The 23,466-nt window shown below is 48.4% G+C and overlaps 1 protein-coding gene across 7 annotated transcripts in view; it reads right to left on the bottom strand.

The window, feature by feature from the left end:
- Window positions 1–23,466, bottom strand: part of ARHGEF6 (Rac/Cdc42 guanine nucleotide exchange factor 6) — a 43,802-nt gene that overhangs the window by 7,831 nt on the left and 12,505 nt on the right. For 5 of the 7 annotated variants that reach the window (XM_009684868.2, XM_009684867.2, XM_068957091.1 and 2 more), the window contains 13 exons: window positions 20,631–20,758; window positions 20,006–20,207; window positions 16,957–17,027; window positions 15,434–15,528; window positions 13,734–13,829; window positions 13,206–13,328; window positions 11,680–11,818; window positions 8,993–9,052; window positions 6,375–6,521; window positions 5,359–5,445; window positions 4,264–4,342; window positions 3,530–3,663; window positions 3,089–3,214 (listed from right to left, as the gene is read on the bottom strand). In XM_009684868.2, coding sequence (XP_009683163.1) covers window positions 3,089–3,214; window positions 3,530–3,663; window positions 4,264–4,342; window positions 5,359–5,445; window positions 6,375–6,521; window positions 8,993–9,052; window positions 11,680–11,818; window positions 13,206–13,328; window positions 13,734–13,829; window positions 15,434–15,528; window positions 16,957–17,027; window positions 20,006–20,207; window positions 20,631–20,758 — 1,487 coding nt within the window. The remainder of the gene's footprint in view (window positions 1–3,088; window positions 3,215–3,529; window positions 3,664–4,263; window positions 4,343–5,358; window positions 5,446–6,374; window positions 6,522–8,992; window positions 9,053–11,679; window positions 11,819–13,205; window positions 13,329–13,733; window positions 13,830–15,433; window positions 15,529–16,956; window positions 17,028–20,005; window positions 20,208–20,630; window positions 20,759–23,466) is intronic. The other 2 variants (XM_068957093.1, XM_068957094.1) reach the window with 1 other exon arrangement.

Raw genomic sequence — 23,466 nt, 5'->3', positions numbered from 1 at the left:
TGATTAATGTGTCACACCCTCCGTACTGGTTTTAGAGCACTATCAACATGCAAAGGAGCATGGTGGCATGCAAAACTGAAAAAATTATATATGAAACGCATGGTATTAATATACTCTAAACACATCAAAATAGAGCACATGCCTTCTTGGTTAGTAGTAGACTTCTGAAGACATTGCTTGTTTAGGAGAATGCCTCTTGGAAAGGGACTGCGGGCGGAGAGGACTGCAGCACCCAAACGCCCGCTAAGAGCCAATTCTGCAGCTGCCCGGCACTCCTGGCTCTGTCCGAGCCCCGGGGAGCTGTGCAGGGGCCTGGCCCCACGCTCAGCGCTGGTCCCACCAGCTTCGGACTGACCCAGCAGGGATGAAGGGACGCTCTGGACACCCCAGGGACAATTCCCCAGCACCGTGTCTGCTCAAAGGGGACCCTCCCAGAGGGACTTGTTCTTCTCACTGGGAACCTGACAGCGTCAGGCATCGGCATGGTGGGATCTCCCTGCTCCTGCTCCAGGAACGGGACTTCTCTGGAACATCCTGGGGAGGGCCCAAGCCTGGCCGTCCCTGGGGCCGTACGGAGGGCTTTCGGCATGGGGAGCCGGGCAGCTCTCCTGCAGATGTGGCCAGCGGAACTAATGAATCCCCAGGTTACAAACCCTTCACCTAAGGCAAAGCAGGTTACTTTAAAAAAAAAAAATTAGAAATCATTTGTAAGTCTTTCTCACTTTGCTAACCTGAATCCAGACACACCGCTTTACCCATAGCACCTGCTTTGTCATTTCAAATGATTACTGGAAACAGAACAGGAAAAATGACCCATTTTCAATGGAAATAACAACAGCGATGTGCGGTACGTAAGCAGGTTCTGGGGTTTCCTGCATACAGCAAGGTATGAGGAAATGCACAAGACTGTGCCATCCCATCCTACACTATTAGAAGCCAATTAAAGCAACACTGGATGTCTGAAAATCTCTAATCTTCTAATCAAACTCCCCCATTCCCTTCCCTGCAAACAACCTTTGAAATTTGTATTCATTTATTTTGTCTTCATAATAAGGAATGTGCCTTACTCTGAGCTATTAGCACAGTTTATTTTGTGTCCTACTTTATTTTTTTCTTTTTTAAATACAGTCAAATAGGAGTTCTGCTTAGGGATTGAGACTCTGGGTCTAGAGGGAGGGGAAGGGCAGATGAAAATCTGCTTAGGCCAGCAAATGAACTTATCTCACGTGTGGCTTCACATGCCTGTGTCTACGAGTCCCTCTGCATTTAAGAGGCGAGCAGCTCACCAGGCTGGCACAGGCTGGCCGTCAGAGCCTTAATATCATGTTGTGCATTTCCAGCCCTGCTCCAGCTCTGGGTGGAGCCAGCTGGCTGTTCGGTTTCCACTGACCTGTTCAGCCAGCCCAGTCAAGCACTGGCACTGCCAGCGAGCCTTGCATCAGTCGTGTTTTCTTGTAACTCGTTTTCAGCTAGCAAAAAGTTTGCAACAGGCAAAGCCCCATTTCCCAAGCTCCGCTTGCAGTCTGGGCAACAGGAGCCTATGCTGCTCAGCTGTGGCCACCAGGTCCTGTCCCACCAACTGGCAGCTGTGGCAAAATGACTGCAAGTCCAAGCCTATGCCAGGATGTGGCCTGAAAATCTTTTCATTATCTGGGGACTTTCTGGTCTCAGCAGTGCCTTTAAATGAAGGCTCGTTAGAGGAAGATGAGGGCTGCCTCCACTACTTTCCACGGTGGGCCCATGATACCATTGTCCCCATGCAAACCGAGGTTTGGGGTCCTTTTACAACTTGCGTGCCACCATCCAGCCCCAGAGCATTGGCACATCCCGTTGGGCTCCCTGTCTGCACAGCCTCGGCTGCAAAAGCCTTTCTACGCAGGCAGTTTAACTCCTGCCCTGTGGGCAGGGAATAACTGAGAAAGTGCGAAGAATTGTGGTATTAATGATATCGCTCAATCTGTGGTTTTGGCCTACATCAAAAATAAATACAATCTTTGTACTTTCACCCAGAAATATTTCTCCTCACGTTAAAGCCCCTTCCTATATTTCAATTCATCATGCAAACAAGAAACTGTTTAGTCTACATTAGGGATTTGGAACATGCAAAGATTAAGGGTGGTTTTCAGTTCGCTCACTTGTTTTTTTTTTTTTTTTTTTGGACAACTTAATTTCCAAACTGAAATTTATTATTTTATGAATTTTAAGAAATAAACAGAACAGAACACCATGACGCCCTCTAAAATCTCTGCCCGCAGCAGCGGCCCCACAGCCCCCCTGGCTGCTGGGCTTTCTGGCCCGGAGAGCCGGAGGGCTGAGCCGGCGGCAGCGAGCGAGCCCCCTCCCTGTGCCCGTGCCGCGCTCGGAGCCCCAGGCAGTAACGCTCCCAGGGCTGCTGTACCAAGAAAGGCCAGTGACTCAGAACCGGAGTGCTCTATCAGTAAGAGGAACGTTACCCGAGTTACCGGTGAGTAATCCCCAAAGTTTAATGTGAGGTAGGGAAGGAGAGCATTGCAGTTACCGCAGGGGTTGAGAATAGGAGCTGGGTTTTATTTTGGGTTTCCCCATACTGCTGTCCCATGGGCCTCCTACCTCCCAGGCTCGGGGTTTCTGCAGCGGAAGCGATCCCGCAGGCCTGCTGCATCCCAGCAGGTTGCAGGTGTGTAAAACTCTCAGGTAAGCTGTGAAGGAGGGCCAAGTGCAACTGCAGGACTGGTGACATCCAGCAGCCGAGGGCAGGAGCGTCGTGGACCACAGCAACGAAATCCCCTTGCCTGCCTCCCAAGGCGCTGTCGCTGACTGAGAGCGAGCTAGAGCAGCTGACAGAAAACACTGAGAACGGGACACTAGCCCTGTAAACACACATGCTCATGCTCCCCTTGCAGCATAAAGCCAGGTGCAGTGACAAGCATCCACCACGTACTTTTGCAGGACTGGGGCATGACTTTGCACAGTATTTTCTCTTCACATTCCCATTGGCTAAGGAGCAATAAACCTAAGCTTCTGTGCCCCCACCATGGGCTAAGAAATCTGGGCACCAACACTGGAGACTGTCATGAAATGATGGTACCCTGTGTGCACGGGGGATTACCTCTTTGTAACTCAGTGCTGCTGACGGTCTGAGCGGAGGAGCAGGGCGGAGGCAACTCAAGCTCCAGGGCTTGAGGATTTTGGGGGGCTCCAGTGGGCCACGAATCTGTCCAGTTGAACCAAATGTCTGAGAAAATAGATGAGAAACAATGAAGACTGTTAGCCACCAAAAAAAGTATCCAAACAGAGGACAATGGACAAAGGCTCGCTTTAAGCTCCTTTAAGGCACGTAGGTTGCAGCCAAATTAGGGCAGGATATATGAAAATTGCTATGAGCAGCGCTGGCAGTGAACTACACAGGTACAAACAAAACTGCAGCGATGCAAAAAGTTCTACAGCTGTATAAATTATCTCGCTATCAAGGTGCACTGCAGAAAAAGAGAGATCAGCCAGTGCTGAGAAACAACAGGCGACAAGAGAGGTTGGGGTGAAACACACTTACTGAATGAGCGCTCCAGGACTGTGTTTTGGATATGGTGTTGCACGTCCCTTTGGTGAGCCTTTGCAAATGGTCAAGCCATTCGTGCAAGTCCTGGCTGCTGCTGCAGGACACAGTGATCCGCTCTGTCATGTTCCCTGCAGCACAGGGTTAAATAACCTTCTTTAGCAAATGGCAGATACCCAGGAAGAAACACAAGATAAGCTCAACTCATCATAACAGCAAGCACCTCCTCAGTTTGCAAAGCCCAGTGGCTTCAGAAAGGCCAGCGCAAAGCTATGACTGCCTGTTCTGTTTTGGGCACCCAGCCCCAGAAAGTATGGGAGCAACACAGAAAAGCTAAGGAAACTGGAGGGATGAAAGTGCGCAACATTGTTTAAAGTCAGAAGTAAGCAGATGCAGCGATTCAGTGATTAATGGGGCCCTGACACCAAATACCACTAGGCACAAAGTGCTACTGGGAGGCATGATCAGCCCTCGCCAAAAATTTGTCTCATATGAAACGCTGCTCTACCAGAAAGCAGCTGGGCACTAGCCAGAGACAGAAGCTCAGGGGCATCAGAAGGAGGTTGCCTCAGGCAGGAGGAAGATGCCCAGGAACTCGGGTAACACAGCAGAGGGGCAGAATGATGACTGTGGCTCAATGGGGATGCAGAGGTTGCGAGCAGGAGGACTGGTATCTCTGGTGGCAGCTGCTGCTGGGACTGAGGATGGCCCCAGGCAGGGGCCACACTGACCTGCGATTTCAAATGCGTGCTCGTTGCCTTCGGCATCTTCTAGCTTTGTCAGTGTCATTCCTGTTAAAGGCAGCTTTCCCTGGGAGAATTGAGGAAGAGTCAGTGCATGCATCTGCCTCCCAGGCAGCTGTTGTTTTATTTGCTCCCGCTGATTCCTTTCTCTTTAGGATTTGCCATTAAAAACTAATTTGTGAAGGCTTCATACTGCATGAAGAGTCTCCTTTAATTCATGGATCTAGATCTCCCTGTACAACTAGGTCAAACCCCTGAGAAGAGGCTCCCATGACAACTGAGTCATCCCTGGCTCATCTGTCACCCTTGAAACTCACTAGGTGCAAAGCCTTTTTACAAAGAAGTCAGGACCATGAACTTCCCCTGTGTTTTCTGAAAGCCTTCCGTGTCCTCTGCTTTGCATAGCGAACTGCCCACTCGCCTTACTTCCCCTGGTGGACAAAATCTAAGCCCAGCAAAACCCTTCCCAAACTCTTCCTGTCTCCCTCATCACCCCTGCACACAACAAATAACACATCAACACAGGACTGTCCTTTCGGGGAGGTAATTTATTATTTCAAGGAATTAGAGTACGGCAAGCTCCAAACAGCCTGATTGCAGCCATTCAGAATGGTAAGACACAAGAAATGCATCATTTAGGGAGCCTCATACAGTGGAAATTTTGCCTATCTACAGTGGGCTTTATAATAGTGAAATATTTTCCAGAGACAGCAAAACACCGACAGTCAGCTGGCTGTTCGTGCGGAGCAAAATCCTACAGCCGGGTCAGGACTCCTTACACACACAAAATTCTCGAGAATAGCATGTAGGGCAACAGCAGTGGCAGGATTTGGTTTGAGGGTTTTTTTTTCCTAATTCCACAGCATTCACGCTTACCACATGCTGTTTAGCCAGTGGCAGGACAAAGGTACTTTCAGTAAGTGCCCTGGTATGCATGGTAAAACCAAGCCCTGCTTCCTTAGCGTGGAGCACTAACACCACAGCAGAGAGATTTGAGGAAGTAGAGAATTTGAATTTTATGAGAGATATCTGATTTCCTTTTTCACACCTAACACCTTGCAACTTCAAATTAGACATGCCTACCTGATATATGAACCCACTCATCCGTGGGCTTGCAGACAGCATGAGCAAAACATTTGAAAACAACAAGAAATAGCGCTCTTCTTTCTCCTGCAGGGACACGAACTGAGGTTAGTCCAGTTTGCAAGCTATCGCAAGTACTCTCCTCTCAGCAAAGAGAACTTGTTGCAGTTGGAATTACAGACCCAAACCAATTACTTTGGCTTATTTTCTTTACAGCGTCACTTTTCTGTATTTACTGTACTATTTTTTTCTGAGGGAGCCTACATATATTGTTGTCTGCATCTTGCTAATCCCAAAGATATCACTGACCTCCTTCTCCAATCATTTCAAAGCGCTTCAGAAGACCTTATGTCTCCCAGCATTTCACATCCCAAAGGAGACAGCAAGGACTAGACACTAAAGGGCTTTGTTTTACAGATCTTCCTTCCCTGGGGAAGTTGCTATAGCAAGGAAGCAATTCAGTGGTAACAGGCACATTCCCGCACAGCAAACACCAAACATGCAGTATTCATGGGTTTAACCCCACAGGAAAATGTCTGTTAAAAACGCGTATGTGATGCTTCAGGACCAGAATCTGCTCTTGTAGTACAGGAATCCCTTCAGCTATTTCCACAGTGCAGTCAACTCTGGAGTGGGACGTCACGACAGCTACCAGGCCGTGCACAGGACGTTGCAAAATGATTATGCTAATGCACACTTTAAAGTCGCTCTCATTTCTCAGAGTAAGTCACAGGGAGGAAGAAGGGAAATTAATGTGCTAAATGACACTAAAACACCTTTTTTTGTTTGAAAAGTGTGTCATTGAAGGCCTGAAGCTAATCCGTCAGGACCTGATGCAGCGCTTCACTTCAAAGACATGCAGAGTCCCATTGTGCAGCACTCACTCGGGTAAAGGGAGGCATTATTTGTCAGCACTTGGCTGGCCTGGCGTCAGAAGAGCTGTCACCTTGCATAGCTGATCCCATGAGCAAGCAGGGATTTCTTTAGCCAGCAGAAGGAAGGACCACTGCACTTACCTCACTTCCCGCACACTGTACCATAACCTGGGACATGTAGATTATGCTTCCCATCGTTTTTATGTCCTCTCCTTCCCAGCGCTGGATGGATTCTGAAAGGATCTGCAGTTCTAGCTGTTTCCTCTTCCTCAGCTCCTGGCACTGTGACTGGAAATCACAGCGGCAGTGCTTTTTGTTAACAAAAGGGCAGACTCAAACTCGAACCATCCTAACAAAGACGGATTCACCAGCAATGCTGCCACGGCCCGACAGCTTTAGCCAAAGGAGCTCGGTGCTGAGCACGCCAAGGGATTGCACCACAAGCAGAATTTGACTGCAGGGCTCAGAGCGTTACCCCAAAAAAGACCCATGGCAATGGGAGGAATTCAACGAAGAGGGACAGCATCATATATTTCACATTATACACACAATTGAGCCTACCATTTTGCAAAAGCTTCACTACCTTTGCACCAGGAAAGCCTGCTTGAAAGTCTGCTTTGGCTCTGTTACACAAAGTTTGTTTAAAATCATACCTTAACAATTTACAAAGTAATGAATACATTAAAATGTCAAAGAAATTGCAAATTGCACTGAGCACACTTTTCTTTCCGAACCAGTTCTAGCTCTGAGAGGACAGGGTCATATTTTCCAAACCAAGATAGCCACACAGTTAAATGTTTCTAATTTTACCAGTGTTCAGAGAGACTCTGCCAATTTTGCCCAAACAGCAAATAAAGTCACACCTGCAGCAGTGCAAAACCCCCACAAATCAGATTGGCAGATATTTTCCTAAGAAAATGTACAAAACCAAAACTGGGAGCTTGGCACAATATTGCAGCAGTGCAGTGGAGCAGTACAAGGGGAAGCTTTTGAAGCTATCACAATTCAGAAGACTGCACCAGCGTGCGGCAGTTCTGGACTGGTAGAGCTCCTTGGGGCGGCTAGTCTTCCAGCAATTTCAGCAAACAGAGGACAGGGCTGCCTAAGCAAAGATGACCCTGCAAACCCACGCAAAATTTGCTATAACTGACCATTCTGCCAGTGGGGAAAATTGCTGCAAGACCAAACCTGGGCTGGCTCAGTTTTGACCTACTCCTTGTTTTTCCAAACCTCTGTTTCTGACAGAGATTCTTCTCCTTTCAAACTCAGGAAGGGAACCAGCTGCATACAAATTCTTTGACCATCTAGATCTTTTGGCAGGCCCAAAGGAGAGACTGTGTTGGGTCTAGCCTGAAAACACAGACAACTTTCAAATTAGATTGTGGGGGATTCCTCTGGTTCTGCAATTGTCGTGTGCTTCAGATGGGTCTTTGGCTCCCTGAATGGCTGCATCCAAAATGCATAGGGTGCAAATTCATATAAAATCCACAACAACCCATCACAATCTGGATAGCAGGCGCCACTGCAGATTACATGGCTCTGCCCCTGCTGTGGCTCTGCAGTAACGCCTGCTGTGCCTTCGCACAGGAGCCTCTCTGATCCCAGCCTCCTGGGAGTCATGCGTATGTCGCAAAAGGCATTCCTGCCCATCTCATCTCAAATCCACAGTGAACCACTTTAGTTATGCAGCAATTACATTAAATTGCTAAGTGTCCAAGTACACATTTCAAGTAAAAATCTCTCTCATCGACGAGCATTTCTAAAGATTAATGGCATCTTACAATTTAACCGAATTATTCCCCTATTATCTACTAGAATAAATGGAAAGGGAGCTGAGTTTCTAAGTAAATGTAACATGATCGCCCTTTCCTGTTTTCTATGAACTTTCTCCTCCCCATCTTTTATCTGCACCGCTAAGCACTGAAAACTTGCATCTGCTCTGCTAAGGAAGGAAGTTGGACCACATCTGGAGTGGTTATAGTGAAAGGTATTTAGTGGCTACAAAGAGAGAGAGCGTATAGCTTCTTAATAACTGAAAAAAGCTTTGCCGAGTAAAACATTTGTGCATGTGGATGGCTTTTTTCCCCTCTTCTTCATCTCATTGCAAAAGGACTTTGAGGGGCATAGGTAACACATTTTACTGAAACAGATTCAATACCGCTCTCTGACTCATTCCTTCGCTGCTGTTTGTGCAGTTCGTTCCATTCCCTGCTGATGGCCAGGGCACCTGGAGTGACAAATATCTGCAACACAGTCAAAGCCTACCGATGCCCGTGGAACAAATCTCAGCCAAATCAACAGCAATTCAGTGGGCTCAGAGGAGGCCTTTCTGCTGGCACCAGCAGTTGAGTCAGACACCAGCGTTAACCTTTCACAGCTCATCTGAGCGAGCAAGAGGCGGTATAGTTCCATGCGGCAAATGATTAGGGTATGAAGGTAAGACGAGATGAAAGGGGCCCCGCCACCACCACTACCCACACGTGGCTTTCTGCACCAGCACGCAGAAAAGTGAGAGATCCTCTGCCTCTGCTGCTGGGATCACAGAGCCAGCGAGCAATTGCTGGAACGTGCAACCAAAGGGGCAACTCTAGGCTTGAAACTTGAAATTAAAACAGTCTTTATAAACCATCTTTTCCACTCCAAAAGACCTTTCTTTTTTTTTTTTTTTTTTTAACAAGGAGACAAATGTCAGCCTTGACTCATCCTTTGTGAAACACAGCCCTGAAATGGAGCGCTCTATTTTAAGAATTGCCACCTACCACAAGAGACTTGAAGGATGTGACTGCTTTCAAAACCTCTTCATGATCTGCATGCGCCTCCTAGTGAAGGGAAAGAAAAATCTCTGAGCCATGACCAGCAACAGCCTCGAGAAGTGTCCAATTGCCCCAGTGCACCCATGGCTGCAGGGCCCCGAAGGAAGCAGGACCCAGGGCACAGGCAGCATGGACAGCAGAAGGGGACAAAAATCCCCCCGATTCCACACTTGGCTTCCTCATCACCCCATTCAGCTCGACATGTTTTAGAGCAGCTACTCAAGGCATTGATATCAAACTATATAATGAGTGTTAAAGTGGCCAGTGCAAGAGCAGGTATGATTTTTCTTAGACCAAACTCAGCCTACAAAGAAAACCAGTGACAACAGCCAGACGGTGTAGGGTGGATTTCTGTTCCCATATTCACAAAGGAAACTTCTATCTGTGAGATATTCCAGCCATTGCCCCACCAAGGGTAGGCTGTCCATGAACACTAATGGGAGCTCCACCTCCAGGTTTAAAGGAGAGCATACCTGAGTGGGAAGCTCCTGGGCAGAGGACGGGAAAGCAGGGTGCTGCCACTTATCTCTGACTCCAGCTGCATGCTGGTACTCTCCCGGCACCTTCTCCTGCACGTCTAGGGCCCTACATCATAAGCGCTTTGCCATCCAGACCTTGTGCCCAGCAGCCACACAAATCACAAGGAGCCGAGGCTGTGACGGAGATCTCCCTGCGGCTGTCAGAGGCTTTCTGGAGTCGCTTGCCCCTGAATCCTGGCCCTCTGCTGCCCTGAACAGACCTGCCCCGTCTCCAGCTGCGCAGCGGTGTGCGAGATGCTATGGCATACATCTGTACTGCATATATCCATTCTGCATGCATCTCTACTGCATACATGGCCCCCTCAGGTAGGGGCCATGCTCTTCCCAGGGGGCCACAGCTCAAAACCTCAACCCTAATGAGTCATGCTATAAGAACCCCACCACCACACTTAGAAATTAAGAAAAATAGCTGATGTGTGTGTCCCCGAGTCCCCAGCTGACCGCTCTCACTCTGGTTGGCTTGCGGCCACAACACCTAAGGGTAGCCATCGCAAAGGTAGGCAAGAGAGGCTCTGAGCCTCTCTGCAGTTTGAGCCCAGTGCTAGGAACCTCGGGCACTGCTGCAAACGCAGACCAGCACAGGCCAGCCCAGTTTATCACAAGCTGCAGGAGAGCATCAATGCAGGGGAACTCAGAAACACAAACAGGGCCAAAATCAAAGAGCTACCCCCCTCCAGGGAGTATTAAACACAACCTCCGGCTTAAGAAGTCTCTGCTGCATGTAACTCCCTGTCCCTCCACTACCAGCCCTTGCTGGAGGCTGAACTCAAGGTGAGATAAAGCATGCGCTTGTCCAGCAAGGTCCTTCCCTCCTCCTCCTCAGCCCCAAACTGGTGGCTGCGCTGGGAACAGCAGCCTCTACTAGCCAAATGCAAGGTGATGCATGTTTCCTGGTCTTGCTGCAAAGATCCCAATGCGGGAATCTAGGCATAGAGGTCAAATCCCGGAAGGTACGCCCTGCTCACAAGGCAGCGGTCTCATACCTCCTCCCCGCTGTATTTCTAAAGGCACCTGAACGCACTTGCATTGCCACAGCATCCCAGAAATGGTCACCTCCACTGCTACTGCTGCTGCAAGGTCTCACAGAGATGTGTAGGAACTGGGGAGGCTTTGGCATTACCAGGAGACAGCATCCTGCAAAGGGCACCTGAGTGTCTGAATGGGCACGGTCGCCACAGCCAAGCTCAGCCCTGTCCTTGCTGCTTAGCTGTGCCAGCTGAGAGCGGGATAGGCCAGTGTAGGGTCTTATGCCCTCTCTTACGCAGAAAAGCCTCCGTCTCAAGCACAGAGGTTTTAATCCTCTGGCTGAGATGTGGATTTGAACAAACGTGGCTAATTTTGCCAAATAATTAACTGGTGATTAACGTTGGAAGAAGGAAAAGCAAGCCTGGTTAAAAAACGATTGTGATTTCTGTTTTCCTCACCTCCTTACATCCCCCCTGGAGATTTGCATCCCCCTGGCTGGAGCGCACCAGCAGGTGAACGGCAGAGCTCCAGCAGCAGAGGAGAGATGGAGACAACGGCAGCCCCAGGAACGAGGAACATCCGAGAGCACATCTGCCCCCACCGGGAAGGTCTCTATCCCCCCTCGCTGCATGCCTGCTCCCAGGCGCTCCCTCCTCACTCCCACGTTTGTGCTCCGTGCCAGATCAACGCCTGCGTGGGTGCGTTTCGACTGATGAGCACAAATCTCGGGTGAGGGGGTGGGGTTGCCTGTGTGTGGCGGGAGCGAGGGGCTGGGGATGGGAAATGATTATAAAAACACTGAATTACCACCTGCTGGGCAAATAAGTATCAGCTCTAGCCTGACCCTGAACTCTTGCTTTAGCTTGGGCTGGAACTGGTCCATCCTTTGTGAAGGCCTCGGGTGAGGAGCAGGCACTGTCTTCCCACAACTCCCCCTCAGAGTCCTCCACCACTCTCCTACTTTTAAGCTGAAAGGCTCCCATGCAGGTATTGCAGCCCTTTCCCACCTCCAAAGTATTTTTAGCAGCATGGTGCTCAAATACTAGAGGAATGGGCAGAGCTGCCTCTCGCTGTCTGGGGACAGCCCTTGCAGCACCAAGGGACACAGCGGTCCCACATCCCGCCTACCTCCATGTGCCGCTCCAGCTCCTGCAGAAGTGTCACATACTTATCCAGCCTCAGGAAGGGTTTGCTGAGGCTGGTGGTTAAGATGAGAATGCCTGGGTTGGCCGCACCCTGGCTCTCCATAAACTTCTCCAGCTCATCACTATAAACAGAGACAACAAAAAGTATCAGCGCTCGCTGCTGCCGAGGGCTGTGTTTTGCTGCCTCCCACACTCTCCCGATGGCTGAGGCTCTGCTCTGAGCTACGCTGTTTTAAAGGCAGTCCAAAGCCCTCTCCAGGGACCTCCCCGGTGGCAAACCCAGCCAGCCAGTGGGGTTGCAGCTAGCGTGAGGCCAAGCAAGACCGTTCCTCCAGGGGATGCTGCAGAGGGTGCTGCGCGGTGGCAGATGTTTGTGCGTGCAGTATCCAGGGGCACGCTGATGCTGGCTGCCGCTCCCCCAGCAGACTGAGGCGGCGCAGGGCCAGCCGGATCATCTAGAGCGTGGGCTGCAGGCGCTCGCGCTACGCTGGAGGATGCCGCAGCAATATGCTGCTTGGGCTCAGGGACCATGCCGGTAGCAGTGACGTTGATGTTAGCACGCACACCACTTTGGAAAACACGGCTTGTGCATGTCCGTACATTTGCCAAAACTGATTGTTTGCTTGATTTAAGAAAAGGGGTCAGACTAATGACCCAAATGAATGAGTCATTTACAGAAGCCAGACTTCTCATTAGGCTGAATTAAAGTTGGATTTCAACAGGTAAGTAAATACACTGCAAGCTTCCATTACAGAAAGGGAAGAATTAAACAGTATGGCTGCAGTCCTGGCTTTCACATCACTGTGGGAAGGATAGCTAAACTGCATTAGAGATGACATAATTGTAGCCTTTCAGCTTAGCATACTCTTTAGCATGACATTACACAAATTCAGGTGTCTGCTCAGGTGGCACATTTTGAAGGAAGATGTTATTATAGTGATGTACCAAAGACCTCTCAGAGCAACTGCCCTCTTGAACAGCAGCTCAGTTATTGAACTGGATAACTCAGGAGATTTTCTGAGCACCCTCCACTTGCAGTGATGTGCTCCACACCGTAGTGCCATATGTAGGAAAACATACTCCCATCTGCAAGTGTGTGAGAATTTCAGCATCAGGGCTGTAACAGCATCTGGGTCCTTAAGCAAGGAGCAGTCATAGGAGACGCTATTGCATGGGCCGAGTGAGGTAAATTGAGGTTGCCTCTGTTTTACTCACGGTGTGAGAGTCCTGCATGTACAGATTAGACCTGTGAGACCAGCTCGAACACTGATCACACAGACCAGTGCAGAGCAGAACTACATGAGCAAAGCTCCCAGAGCTGTCTCCATGCTGAAGCTCAGAGGCTATGCTGAAGAGCCCAAAGCCCCAGCCATTTTCCCAGCAGCAGGATCCCGTGTTATCTGCACACCCTATTGCCAAAATCCTGGGCAAAAGCCATGCCAGGCCACATATTATTAATAACTTTTTAAAGGAGGAATTTCCATCCCAATCTCCTTCTCCATCACTCACCTGTGTTGCGTGAGGACATTGACTGCAGATGGGTGGTTAGCACAGTACGTCAGGTACAAGGACCGGAACTGGGGCATCAGGTTCATAAAACAGCCTCCCACTCGCTGCTGGTTCTCAGGGAGCCTACGAGCACCGACATACCAACCATACGTTAAGGCTCGTGACTTGACACGTCTTCCAGCCTCCCTGGGGGATATTGTTACCTCTGATAATTTTCTCTCTTCCCACTGACAATCCCTACCGTCATGCCTGCCAGATCTCCCACCCTGCCCACGTCTGCGTCTTTGGGCTTGTGACACTTTTGTGTCATGTGTTTCAGTAGATGCCTTACAGGAGAAATGGCAAAGTTTCTTCTGCCTTCCCTCCTGTCAAAGCACTACCTGCCGCCTTTCTTCAGTTCCGTTATTTTCTTCCGTATGTGACAAGCCTCAGACAGCAGCCAGGATGAACGTTAATGAATGGGTCTTTCTATTATTTTTAGACACAGTCTAATAGCTTAACACCCTCAGTGCCATGGCAGGAGCTTACTTTGCAACTTCTTCCAAGGCCTGGTTCAGCGTTTGCTGAAACGCACAGATTTCTTCCACATTTCCCAGTAACGATGCAATGTCCACAGCACTGAGCCTAAAAGAGTCAAATCACCAATTAGCATCAAAGAGATGCTGCACAGTGCCTCTAAGCAGACCTTTCAGGAGAACTCCCACAGCATCTGTGAGCAGTCCTTCCAAAACGGCCCAAGAATTTTTGCTTCCCCCAGATACACCATTAAACATGATAAAACACCAAAATCCATGATCTGCAAGCTACAGGCCACAACCTCCCGGAGAAGATGTCTGCTGTCAAGGATTAACTTAATTGGATTTTAATCACTTAATCACACTAATCTTCTCAGATATTTAGCTATCTAATAGACACAGACAGATGGGATTTCTCAAAGGGGCGGGGAGGGAGGTGTGTGCACAGACACAAAGACAGCGTTGTCTTCACAGATGCATGCTGTGGGTTTTCCTATTGGAGGAGGGTCTTATAATGTGGCCCCTCAGGTAGGGGTTGTTCTGTCCCATGCGTAAGGCTGGATTTTTCCTAGCCAGAGGTAATGTCTTTGCTCCTGTCATCCTCAGAGCCAAATGTCTCACTGTCACTATCTTACAATCCTCATATAAGTGAATTGCTGCCTACAGGGAAGCCAGGCTGAGAGGATGAGAATTTTTCACAGCTGAAGATATCTCATGGGATGATTCGGGGAAGGAAGGAGAGATTTAAATAGACAGGCCTTAAGATACTGCTGTCCCATCTCTCCAGACTGGAAGATGTCTAAACATCTGCCCCCTGCCCGTGATGCCTCGGGGCTGACCGGTCCTCCCGGCAGCGCACTCAACCGAGGGGCCCCTGCCCCAACACAGCTGCACGCTACACGGTCAGGGTTGCCGACCTGGACGCTGTTTGGGGCAGACAACCGCAAAGCTGAGGAAAAAAGCACAGGATAAAGCTAACTGCACTGAGTATTTTAGAATCTACTGATGCAAATCTGTTGATATGCAGAGTGCTGTCTATTGTCCTCTGGGTAAAGCGCAAGGGAATCCTGTGGACGTGACCCGGTGTGTGCTGACTCTGAAGCACACTCACCACTGATGGAAAACAGAACGACTTATTTCCACAGGTAAACCTCGACAAAGGCCCTCAGTCGTCCAAACATTGCTTGCGCCATGAGAAACGGCAGCATGCTGTTTCTGAACAAAGAAGCGCTTTCAATAGATCACAGTACAGACGGGGAGAGAGGGGCTTGCTCAGAAGCAGTTCAGACTAAGCAATCTAAACGAAGAGAATATACCTCCTGGCTCACTAAATGAAGAAATGACTAAGAAGATGCCACTTGGGACTGAGAAGTCACAGCAAGACAAATTACAAGGAAAGAAGCCATGCAAGGCAAACCGCCAGGACACATGCATGCCAGGACAGTCACATATGAGCTTGCAGATGGATTGTAACAGCCAGCCATCTACCAGAAGGAAATGCCCATCTCTAACACAGCTGGACGTCTGCATGATCACTAAGGAACAGGAAAGAGCAGAAACCTGCACAAACACAGTCTTTTTCTTGTTCACAGAGAAGTTCTGAGGCTTTACAAGAAGAGCAGTAACAGTCCCTAAACATTCAAAGGCGGAAAAGTAATGAACTATGGTCAATTTTACAGGGTTCTGTCCATCTCAGATGCCCTTATATCTTACTTATCATAAGACTGGAGGGGTCTTAAGTAAGTTCCCAGAAGTGACTGGAGTTCCTTCGCATAATCTCGTTCTGTTTCCAGAATATTTTGCAACACCTAGGGTGAGAGACAGAGCACTGAGTAGATCTTAGTACTAGTGACTAGTTACAGGAACATGACATCAGCTTCCAAGCGTGGGACAACCAGGAAGAGCATGTTGAGTCTATAAATGCATTTACATTTGTTAATGCAGAACCCAGAACGCTCAGGAAAGCCCTAGGGATCCAATTTCTGGTTTTAACTTTGCAAACTGGGTAAGTCCTGGAAAGCAGGTGTTAAGGGCTGCACCTTCTTCTCTGGCAAAGCATGAAGACAACGTGAATCAGATCTGAGTTTGGTATTTGACCCCCGAAAAGGCTCATGCCTAACCCTGCATGCAGAACTGGCTGCCAAGGTATGCAAACAAATGATTTGTGCATGCATCCTGGGACCACCGATTGCAGGTAGGCAGGCAACGATTTAAATGCACCAGTGGCCAGAACAAAGACGGCTCCTGCGACAGCTCAAGCCAGAGCACAGCTCACTTGCCACTTTGAGGAAGTGCTGAATTCAGTTTGGCCCTGCTAATCCATCTCAGCAGCTAAGTCATCTCCAGCAGTAGGGCAGTCAAACCCACTGCCTTCACGATCTCAAGTTTCACAGTGCTGATAGAGCTTTTGAGGCAGCGGAGGTGGCTCCTAGCTTTCCGGACATGTTCCCACTTTGCTTTCTTTGAAATATGTTTTGACATGCTGATGAACATGTTTCACCTCTGGGACTGAGAGCCAGAGATGTTCACATGCAGGCATTTGAACTCTCTTGCACCACAGTGCTTACTCTAGGCTGGACACAGTAGGGAGGAACCTGCCCGCCTTTGCTAGACATTATCACTCCTGTAGCAAGATGGTAGAGAAGAGAAGATGCTTCTCTACCCCTTTTGCTCCCGCAGTTCATAGCCTGGCATATTGACCTGCTCCAAAATGACCTCCAGTTAATAGGTCAGGCTGTGAACAGTGGCAGCTGCCCCTTCTCCGAGGGCTGAAACTTCTGGAAGAGGCACAGGGTAGACAGCTCAGGGTGCAACATCTCCAGCCACCACAGTTTTACCAAAGGAAGGGATCGTGGACTGGAGCTCCAATTTGGCTTGCTTTACTCCGTGACACAGCTCATTATCTCCCCATCTTCGTCAGAGGAAGATAACTGACATTCAAAGGAAAAGAATGGAACAGAAACATAATGACTTTTTCTCCAACACTGATCTCAAAACTGCTGTGTTATCTCAGTTGCCTACTTCGAGTTCAACTTTTAGACATCTTGCAGCATCTTCCATTTGTGACAACCCAGTAAACATCCTCAATCAAGGAAATGGCAACAGCTGCATTTAAATACAGAGTCACATCTCCAATTGTTACAAATTGCTTCAATGACTTCTAAGGGAAGGAGCCAGTTCAGAAGATTAATAATAGGCTACTTATTAAAATGTACAATCAGCGCTTTAAAACTTACCACAGGGTAATAATTCTTTGTCAGCTGAGTGCTTTCAAGTCCTTTTAATGCTTTGGGAGAGAGTGGTTTATCTGTACAAAGAAATACATCAATAAATTATATTGCAGAACTCCCATTATCCTACCAGGAAAAGTCGCTGCTGTATTGTATCCACCAGACTGCAAAAAAACCTTCACCTCTGTAAACAGAAAAATTCAACTGCAGGGTTTGTTTTTCTGCTTTTAAAAAAACAGGAGCAAACGTAAGGCATGCGTGACCCCAACAGCTGGGGGAGTTGCAGCAGACCCAGAACACAGACTCCACCACTGACATTTACAGGTTTGCACTGAAATCCCTGGCAGCAGCCCAGCGGCTGGCGCCGTCTGGAGCTACAGCGTGGCTTCACCCAGCTCACAAAATTTGGGTTTTAGAACTGGAAGTCTATTAAAAGTGCTGTATACAGGGTTTTGCTCCAGGCAATTCACAAGGTATTTGAAGCAAACTCCAATTAATAAGTTGAACCCTGATCCCTGCAGTCTTTTGTGATGTAAAATCCTCCGCTGAACCAAGGCAGATTTGAACAAAGAGCCCACACAAACCTGGAAGTCAATTTTCATCTTTGTTTTTTCCCATTTGCCGAATTGCTACAGATGCATCCAGCAAGGCGCGCACATGTGTGCACACACACACACACACACACACTCACCGCTCCTTTGTTCCTTCCCTAGAAAAGAGCGCTCCCTGCCAGTAAACACACAACAAATCAGTGTGTGCTTGCATCGGAGGAAACAACACCTCTGCCAGGAAGCTGCCAGTACTTCTCAGTTCCTCTGGAGTCGTGCTGTAGCTGTGAAACCCCCGCGTGCGCAGGGAGACATTCCCATTGCAGGTGCGGCTTGGTCCTGGTTCTCCACGGGAGAACGGCTTCGACTGTACTCCTGCCACCGCGGAGGTAACGCTGCTCCCTCAGGCTCGTACAGGCCAGCGCTGCAAGGCTCTCAGCGCAGGCCCTGAACGCGGTGCTCACCCTCTGCGGGCGGTGGGAAACGTGTCTGTGTAGGAAGAGCCCAAAACCTGCCAGGCAGAGCTGCCAGGCATTTCTTTTTCCCTGCATTCAAGCAACAGCTTCTGAAAGGCAATTACTTTCACACTGATAGCAGGGGAGAAGCCGAAGTTGATAAATTTAGCCCTTGGAAGCCACAGCTTGATGTATTTTCTAATTATTGCCCTTGTGGAGTTTCCTGTCACTTCCAGCCCCATGAGCTCTGTGCTTCATTTAAAGACTCAGTGGAGCTTTGCTCCACGCAGCGAGTTATTACAACCTGAAGGGCGCGCTTAGGACACAGTGTGAGTGCAGACACTGCTGAAAAACAAGTAACTCTATTTAGGGTGACAAATCTCACACCTTGGAGGTGAGGCTCAGGAAAGCAGCCCCCGCTGGCATGCAGCGAGGGCTGTACCCCCCGCAAGCAGAGCCCCCCTCCTGGTGCAGCAGGTCATGGCATGCGAGAGCCTTACGCAGGGCCAGGGTGGTGGTCCCTGCACTAGTCACTTGCAACACGGCCACATCCCCTGCAGCAAGCAAAGACTGTTTGTCGGCTTTGTGCCTGCACCCTGGAGGAATGAACCCTCCTCCCATTTGAAATGGGAGGATGGTGGTTACTCAGCCTTGGTGCTGGAGAGAGAACATGGAGGGAAAAGCTTTGCAGATGAAAGACTCTGGCAGGCACCCATCAGAAGCAATGGGAGATTTGTCCCTTGCTTCACTGAGGTGCTGTTATTTCATGAAACTCCCATCTGACTTCCCCCACGGGACTGAAGTTTGCTCTCCTTTTAAAGATGTTTTTCTTCTCCACTCACTGACTTCGTTAGTCATTCCTGGGTTGTGCCAGACAAGCCCTCAATCTACACTGTAACGTCCTGCTCCAGCTCAGACATCGTTTCCCAGAGGGAAATAGCGGGAGATGAGATATTCTAACAATGATTTTTTTTTTTTCATTTAGAATTAAATAAAAACTGGCCTAATTCTGAATGTTCACTCATTAATTTTATTCTTCCCTCCTTTGCTTTTTTGCTTGCAAGTATGGCAGCAAAAGTTGTAAATTTTGCGTTCACTTTGCAGACCACTCCCAATGTCTCACAGCGTTTGAGGCCAGGGCTCATCCTGACCCGTAAGTACAGCACCTAGCACACAAGGGTTCTCTGTCGAGGGTAAGCCCTCAAGGCACATTAGGAAATTAAAGTTGGATTAAAAAAAAAAAAAAAGTTTACTGTCACACAATGGTCTGAGAAACCCAGCAGGGTGAGCTGGTTGAATGGATGTGGGCCATTACAGGGCAGTTAGCCAGGGGTATCTTTCATGTCATCATCTCTGCACATCTGGTTAAAATCACATCTCAGAAAATGCTATGAAAACTAAAGACAAAGCTCAATGAAGGCAAATGTCATCAGACTGATCATTCCCTCCCTTTTCTTTTCTCTATATTGCTTGCAGCTTCGCAGCAGAAGATGCATCTGGGGGGAAAACGTACTATGTGAAATCAACCATAGCTATGCATGAAAACGGGGAATTGTTCCCTATGGCCATATAGTTTTTGTTGGCTTCTTCACAGAGATTGTGAGCATTCCTTCTACCACTGCCAGAAATGGCAGGATCAAAGCCAAATACAAGGCCTGACAAAAGGCCTTAAACAAAAAGGTAATTCTGTGCTTAGACGCTGGAAAGACCTAATAGCTCCTTGTAACAAAGGGAGCCAAGCAGACCCACACAGCATTCTCCAGCCTCCTCCTCCAGTGCCGGAAGCTGTCCCTGCTCCTGCACTGTGCTGCCGGGGCTGGGCAGAGCATTGCATGGACCCGCTGGATTGGAGAAGAGGGAGAGGCAGCTCTCAAACAAGTCATGCGAAAAGCTAGGCTTGCCCCTTCTGGTCCCATTCATACTTCCATTAGCGCTGTTGCTTTAAGCACACTAACAGTCCTTAATAAATAGCAGCAATTTCCCAAAGGCATAAGGATCTACACTGCATTATACTGCTGTCATTCAATCAGCCCTTGAAAGCAATTTGCTTACCGGTAGATTTGATTTCTCTGACGTAGTTGCTTGGGAACCAGCCTGTTTTTCCATTCAAGGTCCCCTCCCACCAGCCCCCTTCTTCAACTCGGGTGACATAAATAATGTCTCCTTTGTTAACAGAGAGTTCATCCTCATTGGTCTGCTTAAAATTGAACCTGGCCTTTACCACCAGTTGATGACTGCCATTCTCGGTCATCTCCTAAGGAAAGAAATACGGAAAAACATTAGCTAATAATCCAAAAGGTAATGTAGAAGCCACTAGGACAAGCCATTGCTCGTTCTTGTTGTTACAGCTGGCTTCTTCAGTATTGCACTTTTTAATACCAACAATATTCTTGCTCTCGTGTAAGAGCTCCCATCAGAGGATCATACCGTCCCTCCCAAGTATTAATTAAGTTTCATAGTGCAACGGAAGGCAGATAAGCATGGTTCTCCTCATCTCTCAGAGAGGAGCATCAAAGCTTGGAGAAGCCATGAGACTATCGCCAGCTGGGGCAGCAAAGCCGTGATGTAGCCGAGGGCAGAACACAAGTCACTTTGGCATGCTTGACCCACAGGTATCACTCGCACTCCTCCATGCCACAGCCATCAAACCCTTGATTAGATTTTAAATAAAGGATACCACAGCTTTGGACTGCCTCCTTAACACCCTTGCTGACTGTGAAGCTGTGCCGTTGGTGTTAGTGTGGGGACCTCCAGCTGCAGAGCTAAGAGACGATACTTGAGAGCATGGCTTTTTTGACGGTTGATCTGGTGAAGCAAAAACAAAGTCTGTGTTTTACCCAACTGTCCACATCCCCTCTGCATTACAGCAAAGAGAGTAAAACACTCAGAAGACAATAACAGGGCACAATGGTTGAAGGAGCCTCCAACAGAGCAAAATAGCTGGTGCACCACACCTCCCATGTGGGTACTCCTCGTCAGCAGGGAGGATGGTTTTGCAGTGCTGATGGTTTTGCCAACTCTCTTCCATGATGGAGTAAGCTGAACTGCATCCTCAGACACTCCTAGGTTATGCCAGCCCTACAGCCACTGAGCTGATTGCAATATTTTTTGAAATCGCCCTTAAAACAGTTGAGAACTAGGATGAACTAAACTCACACTTCGCCCAAGGCTGCGCCACGGGGAATGTTCCTGGCATCCACGTTAGCACTGTTGAAGGTATTTCAAAGGTTAGCTCACAAGTGAGCGCTCTTAGGTCACCTCTGCAGCTGTAGTGAGGGCTTCCTCACAGAGTAGGGAAGAATGCTGAACAGCTGCTAAACACAATCGTTTCCCTATTTAGATGAGTCCTTCTGGATTCATTATACAGCTGGAAGAGGCTATGCACAATTTTGATTACTCTCCGTGGACTGCTGCCATTAACCATGTGACTGAGGGGTGCAGCCTACCCTGAGGAAGGACAAGTGTCACCCTCAAGAGACTGACAGCCCACAGAAAGGATCGAACCTTCCCAGCTGCTCTTGGAGTTGCTTCCTTCACGCGCTCAACGCTTACTCCTTCACAAGCTAGTCTCTGGGGCTGTTCCTGACCCCACATGCCTGATGCTGCGGATAATGACACTGCTCTGACACATATTTGGCGTTTCATGATTAACGGTTTGTTTCTATGTTGCTACTGAAAAACTTGCTGGATGGCAAAAAGCTTCCTGGTCACAACTGCCTCGAGCTGAGATTGAATCAGTGGCCTCACCACAAAAAGCAGTATCAACGACTATAGGACCTCCCTCCACTCAACCCAGAATTCTGCTTGGATGCTGCAGAGCAGTAAAAACACAAGTTTCAAGCCACCATCATTTCCCGGAGGTCTCTGCTACTATACCTCATACCGCACTGTGGGAAAGCAATCAAATCATCTCCGTTCTATGTGCCATTGTGCACAAATGGAGCAAAGGCAACTATTATCATTTCAGTAAAATGCGAAGCGTGGCAAATTTAGAGATCTGACTTCTAGCTTCTTTTTAAATTTAAGAACTTTTCTGTATTCCCAAGAACTTGTGTTCTATCTGCAGGGTGGACTCAGCCTTCCCATGAACCACTAAAGGAGGACTGGGAAGGGGAGACCACTCTCCATAGGCTTCACTAGGCTGGGTGTACAACTCCCCTGCAAAATGTGTAGAGCCTTTCTTTGAAAACTTTGCAACAGAAGCACTCTCCAGGAGAACAGCTGCCAAGTGTGTGCAGCAACTAGAAAATAAAGACTATGAGACTGCTGTGCCCCCATTATCCTCCGGTCTCAACATCAGTATGGAAAAAACATCCCGAAAGGGAAGTTTGGTGGGAGTTACAGGAATTCAGCTGGGCCTTTTTTTCTCCCCAGAGGATTTTTGTTTAAGTAGAAAAACATCTCAGCCTTAGTTTGGACCACGAGCAACACACATTGCAATTTATTTGGAGAGGGGACTGCCTTTTGCTTTGTCCTTCTAAAACGCCTTGCGCAACGGGGACGAGGTCCGTGACTACGACTCCCAGGCACTGCTGCCTTGCAAATCAGGCAAGTATGGTTATATACTTGCCTTGGTCTGCATGGTCCCTGCAGACCAAGCGAACAAGGGGCAACACTCATGTTAAACCTAGTGCTGTCAGTGAGTCAGTTCTGCTTCTTGCCTTACTTGTCATACAATTGCCTGATGACCACACAGTGAATTCTCAGGTCTCTGGACTGCAGCAGCAATAACAAAACCTTTCAGCATGGAAAACCCACTTTGCAAACACAGGATTTTTTCCTCCAAAGCATCCTGATATTTGAGCAGGAGTGGTTTCAGCTGTTCCCAGTGACTCGCAGACCAGGAGGGGCGGCCAGCTGCCAGTTTGAGATGTTCTTATTCCCTTGATTTGTTCTAAAAAGAGGGTGCAAACCGCAAGTCTAGACTTCTCCGCTTATTCAAGCAGTGAGCAACAGTCTCACGGAAATGACTTGGTTACGGTAGATTTTATGCTTCTCTCCGCCCCTCCCTATCTTCCAATGCTTTTATAAATATCTGCAGCAACCTAGAAACAAATGTAAAACTGACTTTGACAGTTTGGCAGGGAAGCGTATCATTTATATTGCATCATGACAGCATCCTATTTTATGCCTGGTCCAGCAGAGAATGCTGCTGCCATATGTTGTTTAAACTATGGTTAAAATAGCTGGGTTTTCTGTTCACATTCTTACTCTATTTTAGGCAGATCAGCCTGGCCTGATCCATCACGGCTGGGTTTCCTCACCTGCCCTCTCTTGAAAATAAAAGCATCGAGGTCTATATTGCTGTCATTTGACAGACAGCTGCTGTGCTGAGTTTATACAATACAAAAGATGCTTCTAGTTATTTGCATAACAGGATCCATGAAGACACAAGGATTCAGGCTTCAAATGGATGCTCAGAAACACACTGTCACATCACTTCCTTAGCTGTCACCTACTTCTCTCTGTCTCCCACGAGGATGTCAGGATGCAGTCGCTCCGGAGGCAGGCAC

The sequence above is a fragment of the Struthio camelus genome, chromosome 11, assembly GCF_040807025.1.
Source record: "Struthio camelus isolate bStrCam1 chromosome 11, bStrCam1.hap1, whole genome shotgun sequence".
Classification (NCBI taxonomy): domain Eukaryota; kingdom Metazoa; phylum Chordata; class Aves; order Struthioniformes; family Struthionidae; genus Struthio; species Struthio camelus.
Note: the sequence above shows the minus strand (reverse complement) of the source record. Positions and strands in the feature narration are given on the sequence as shown.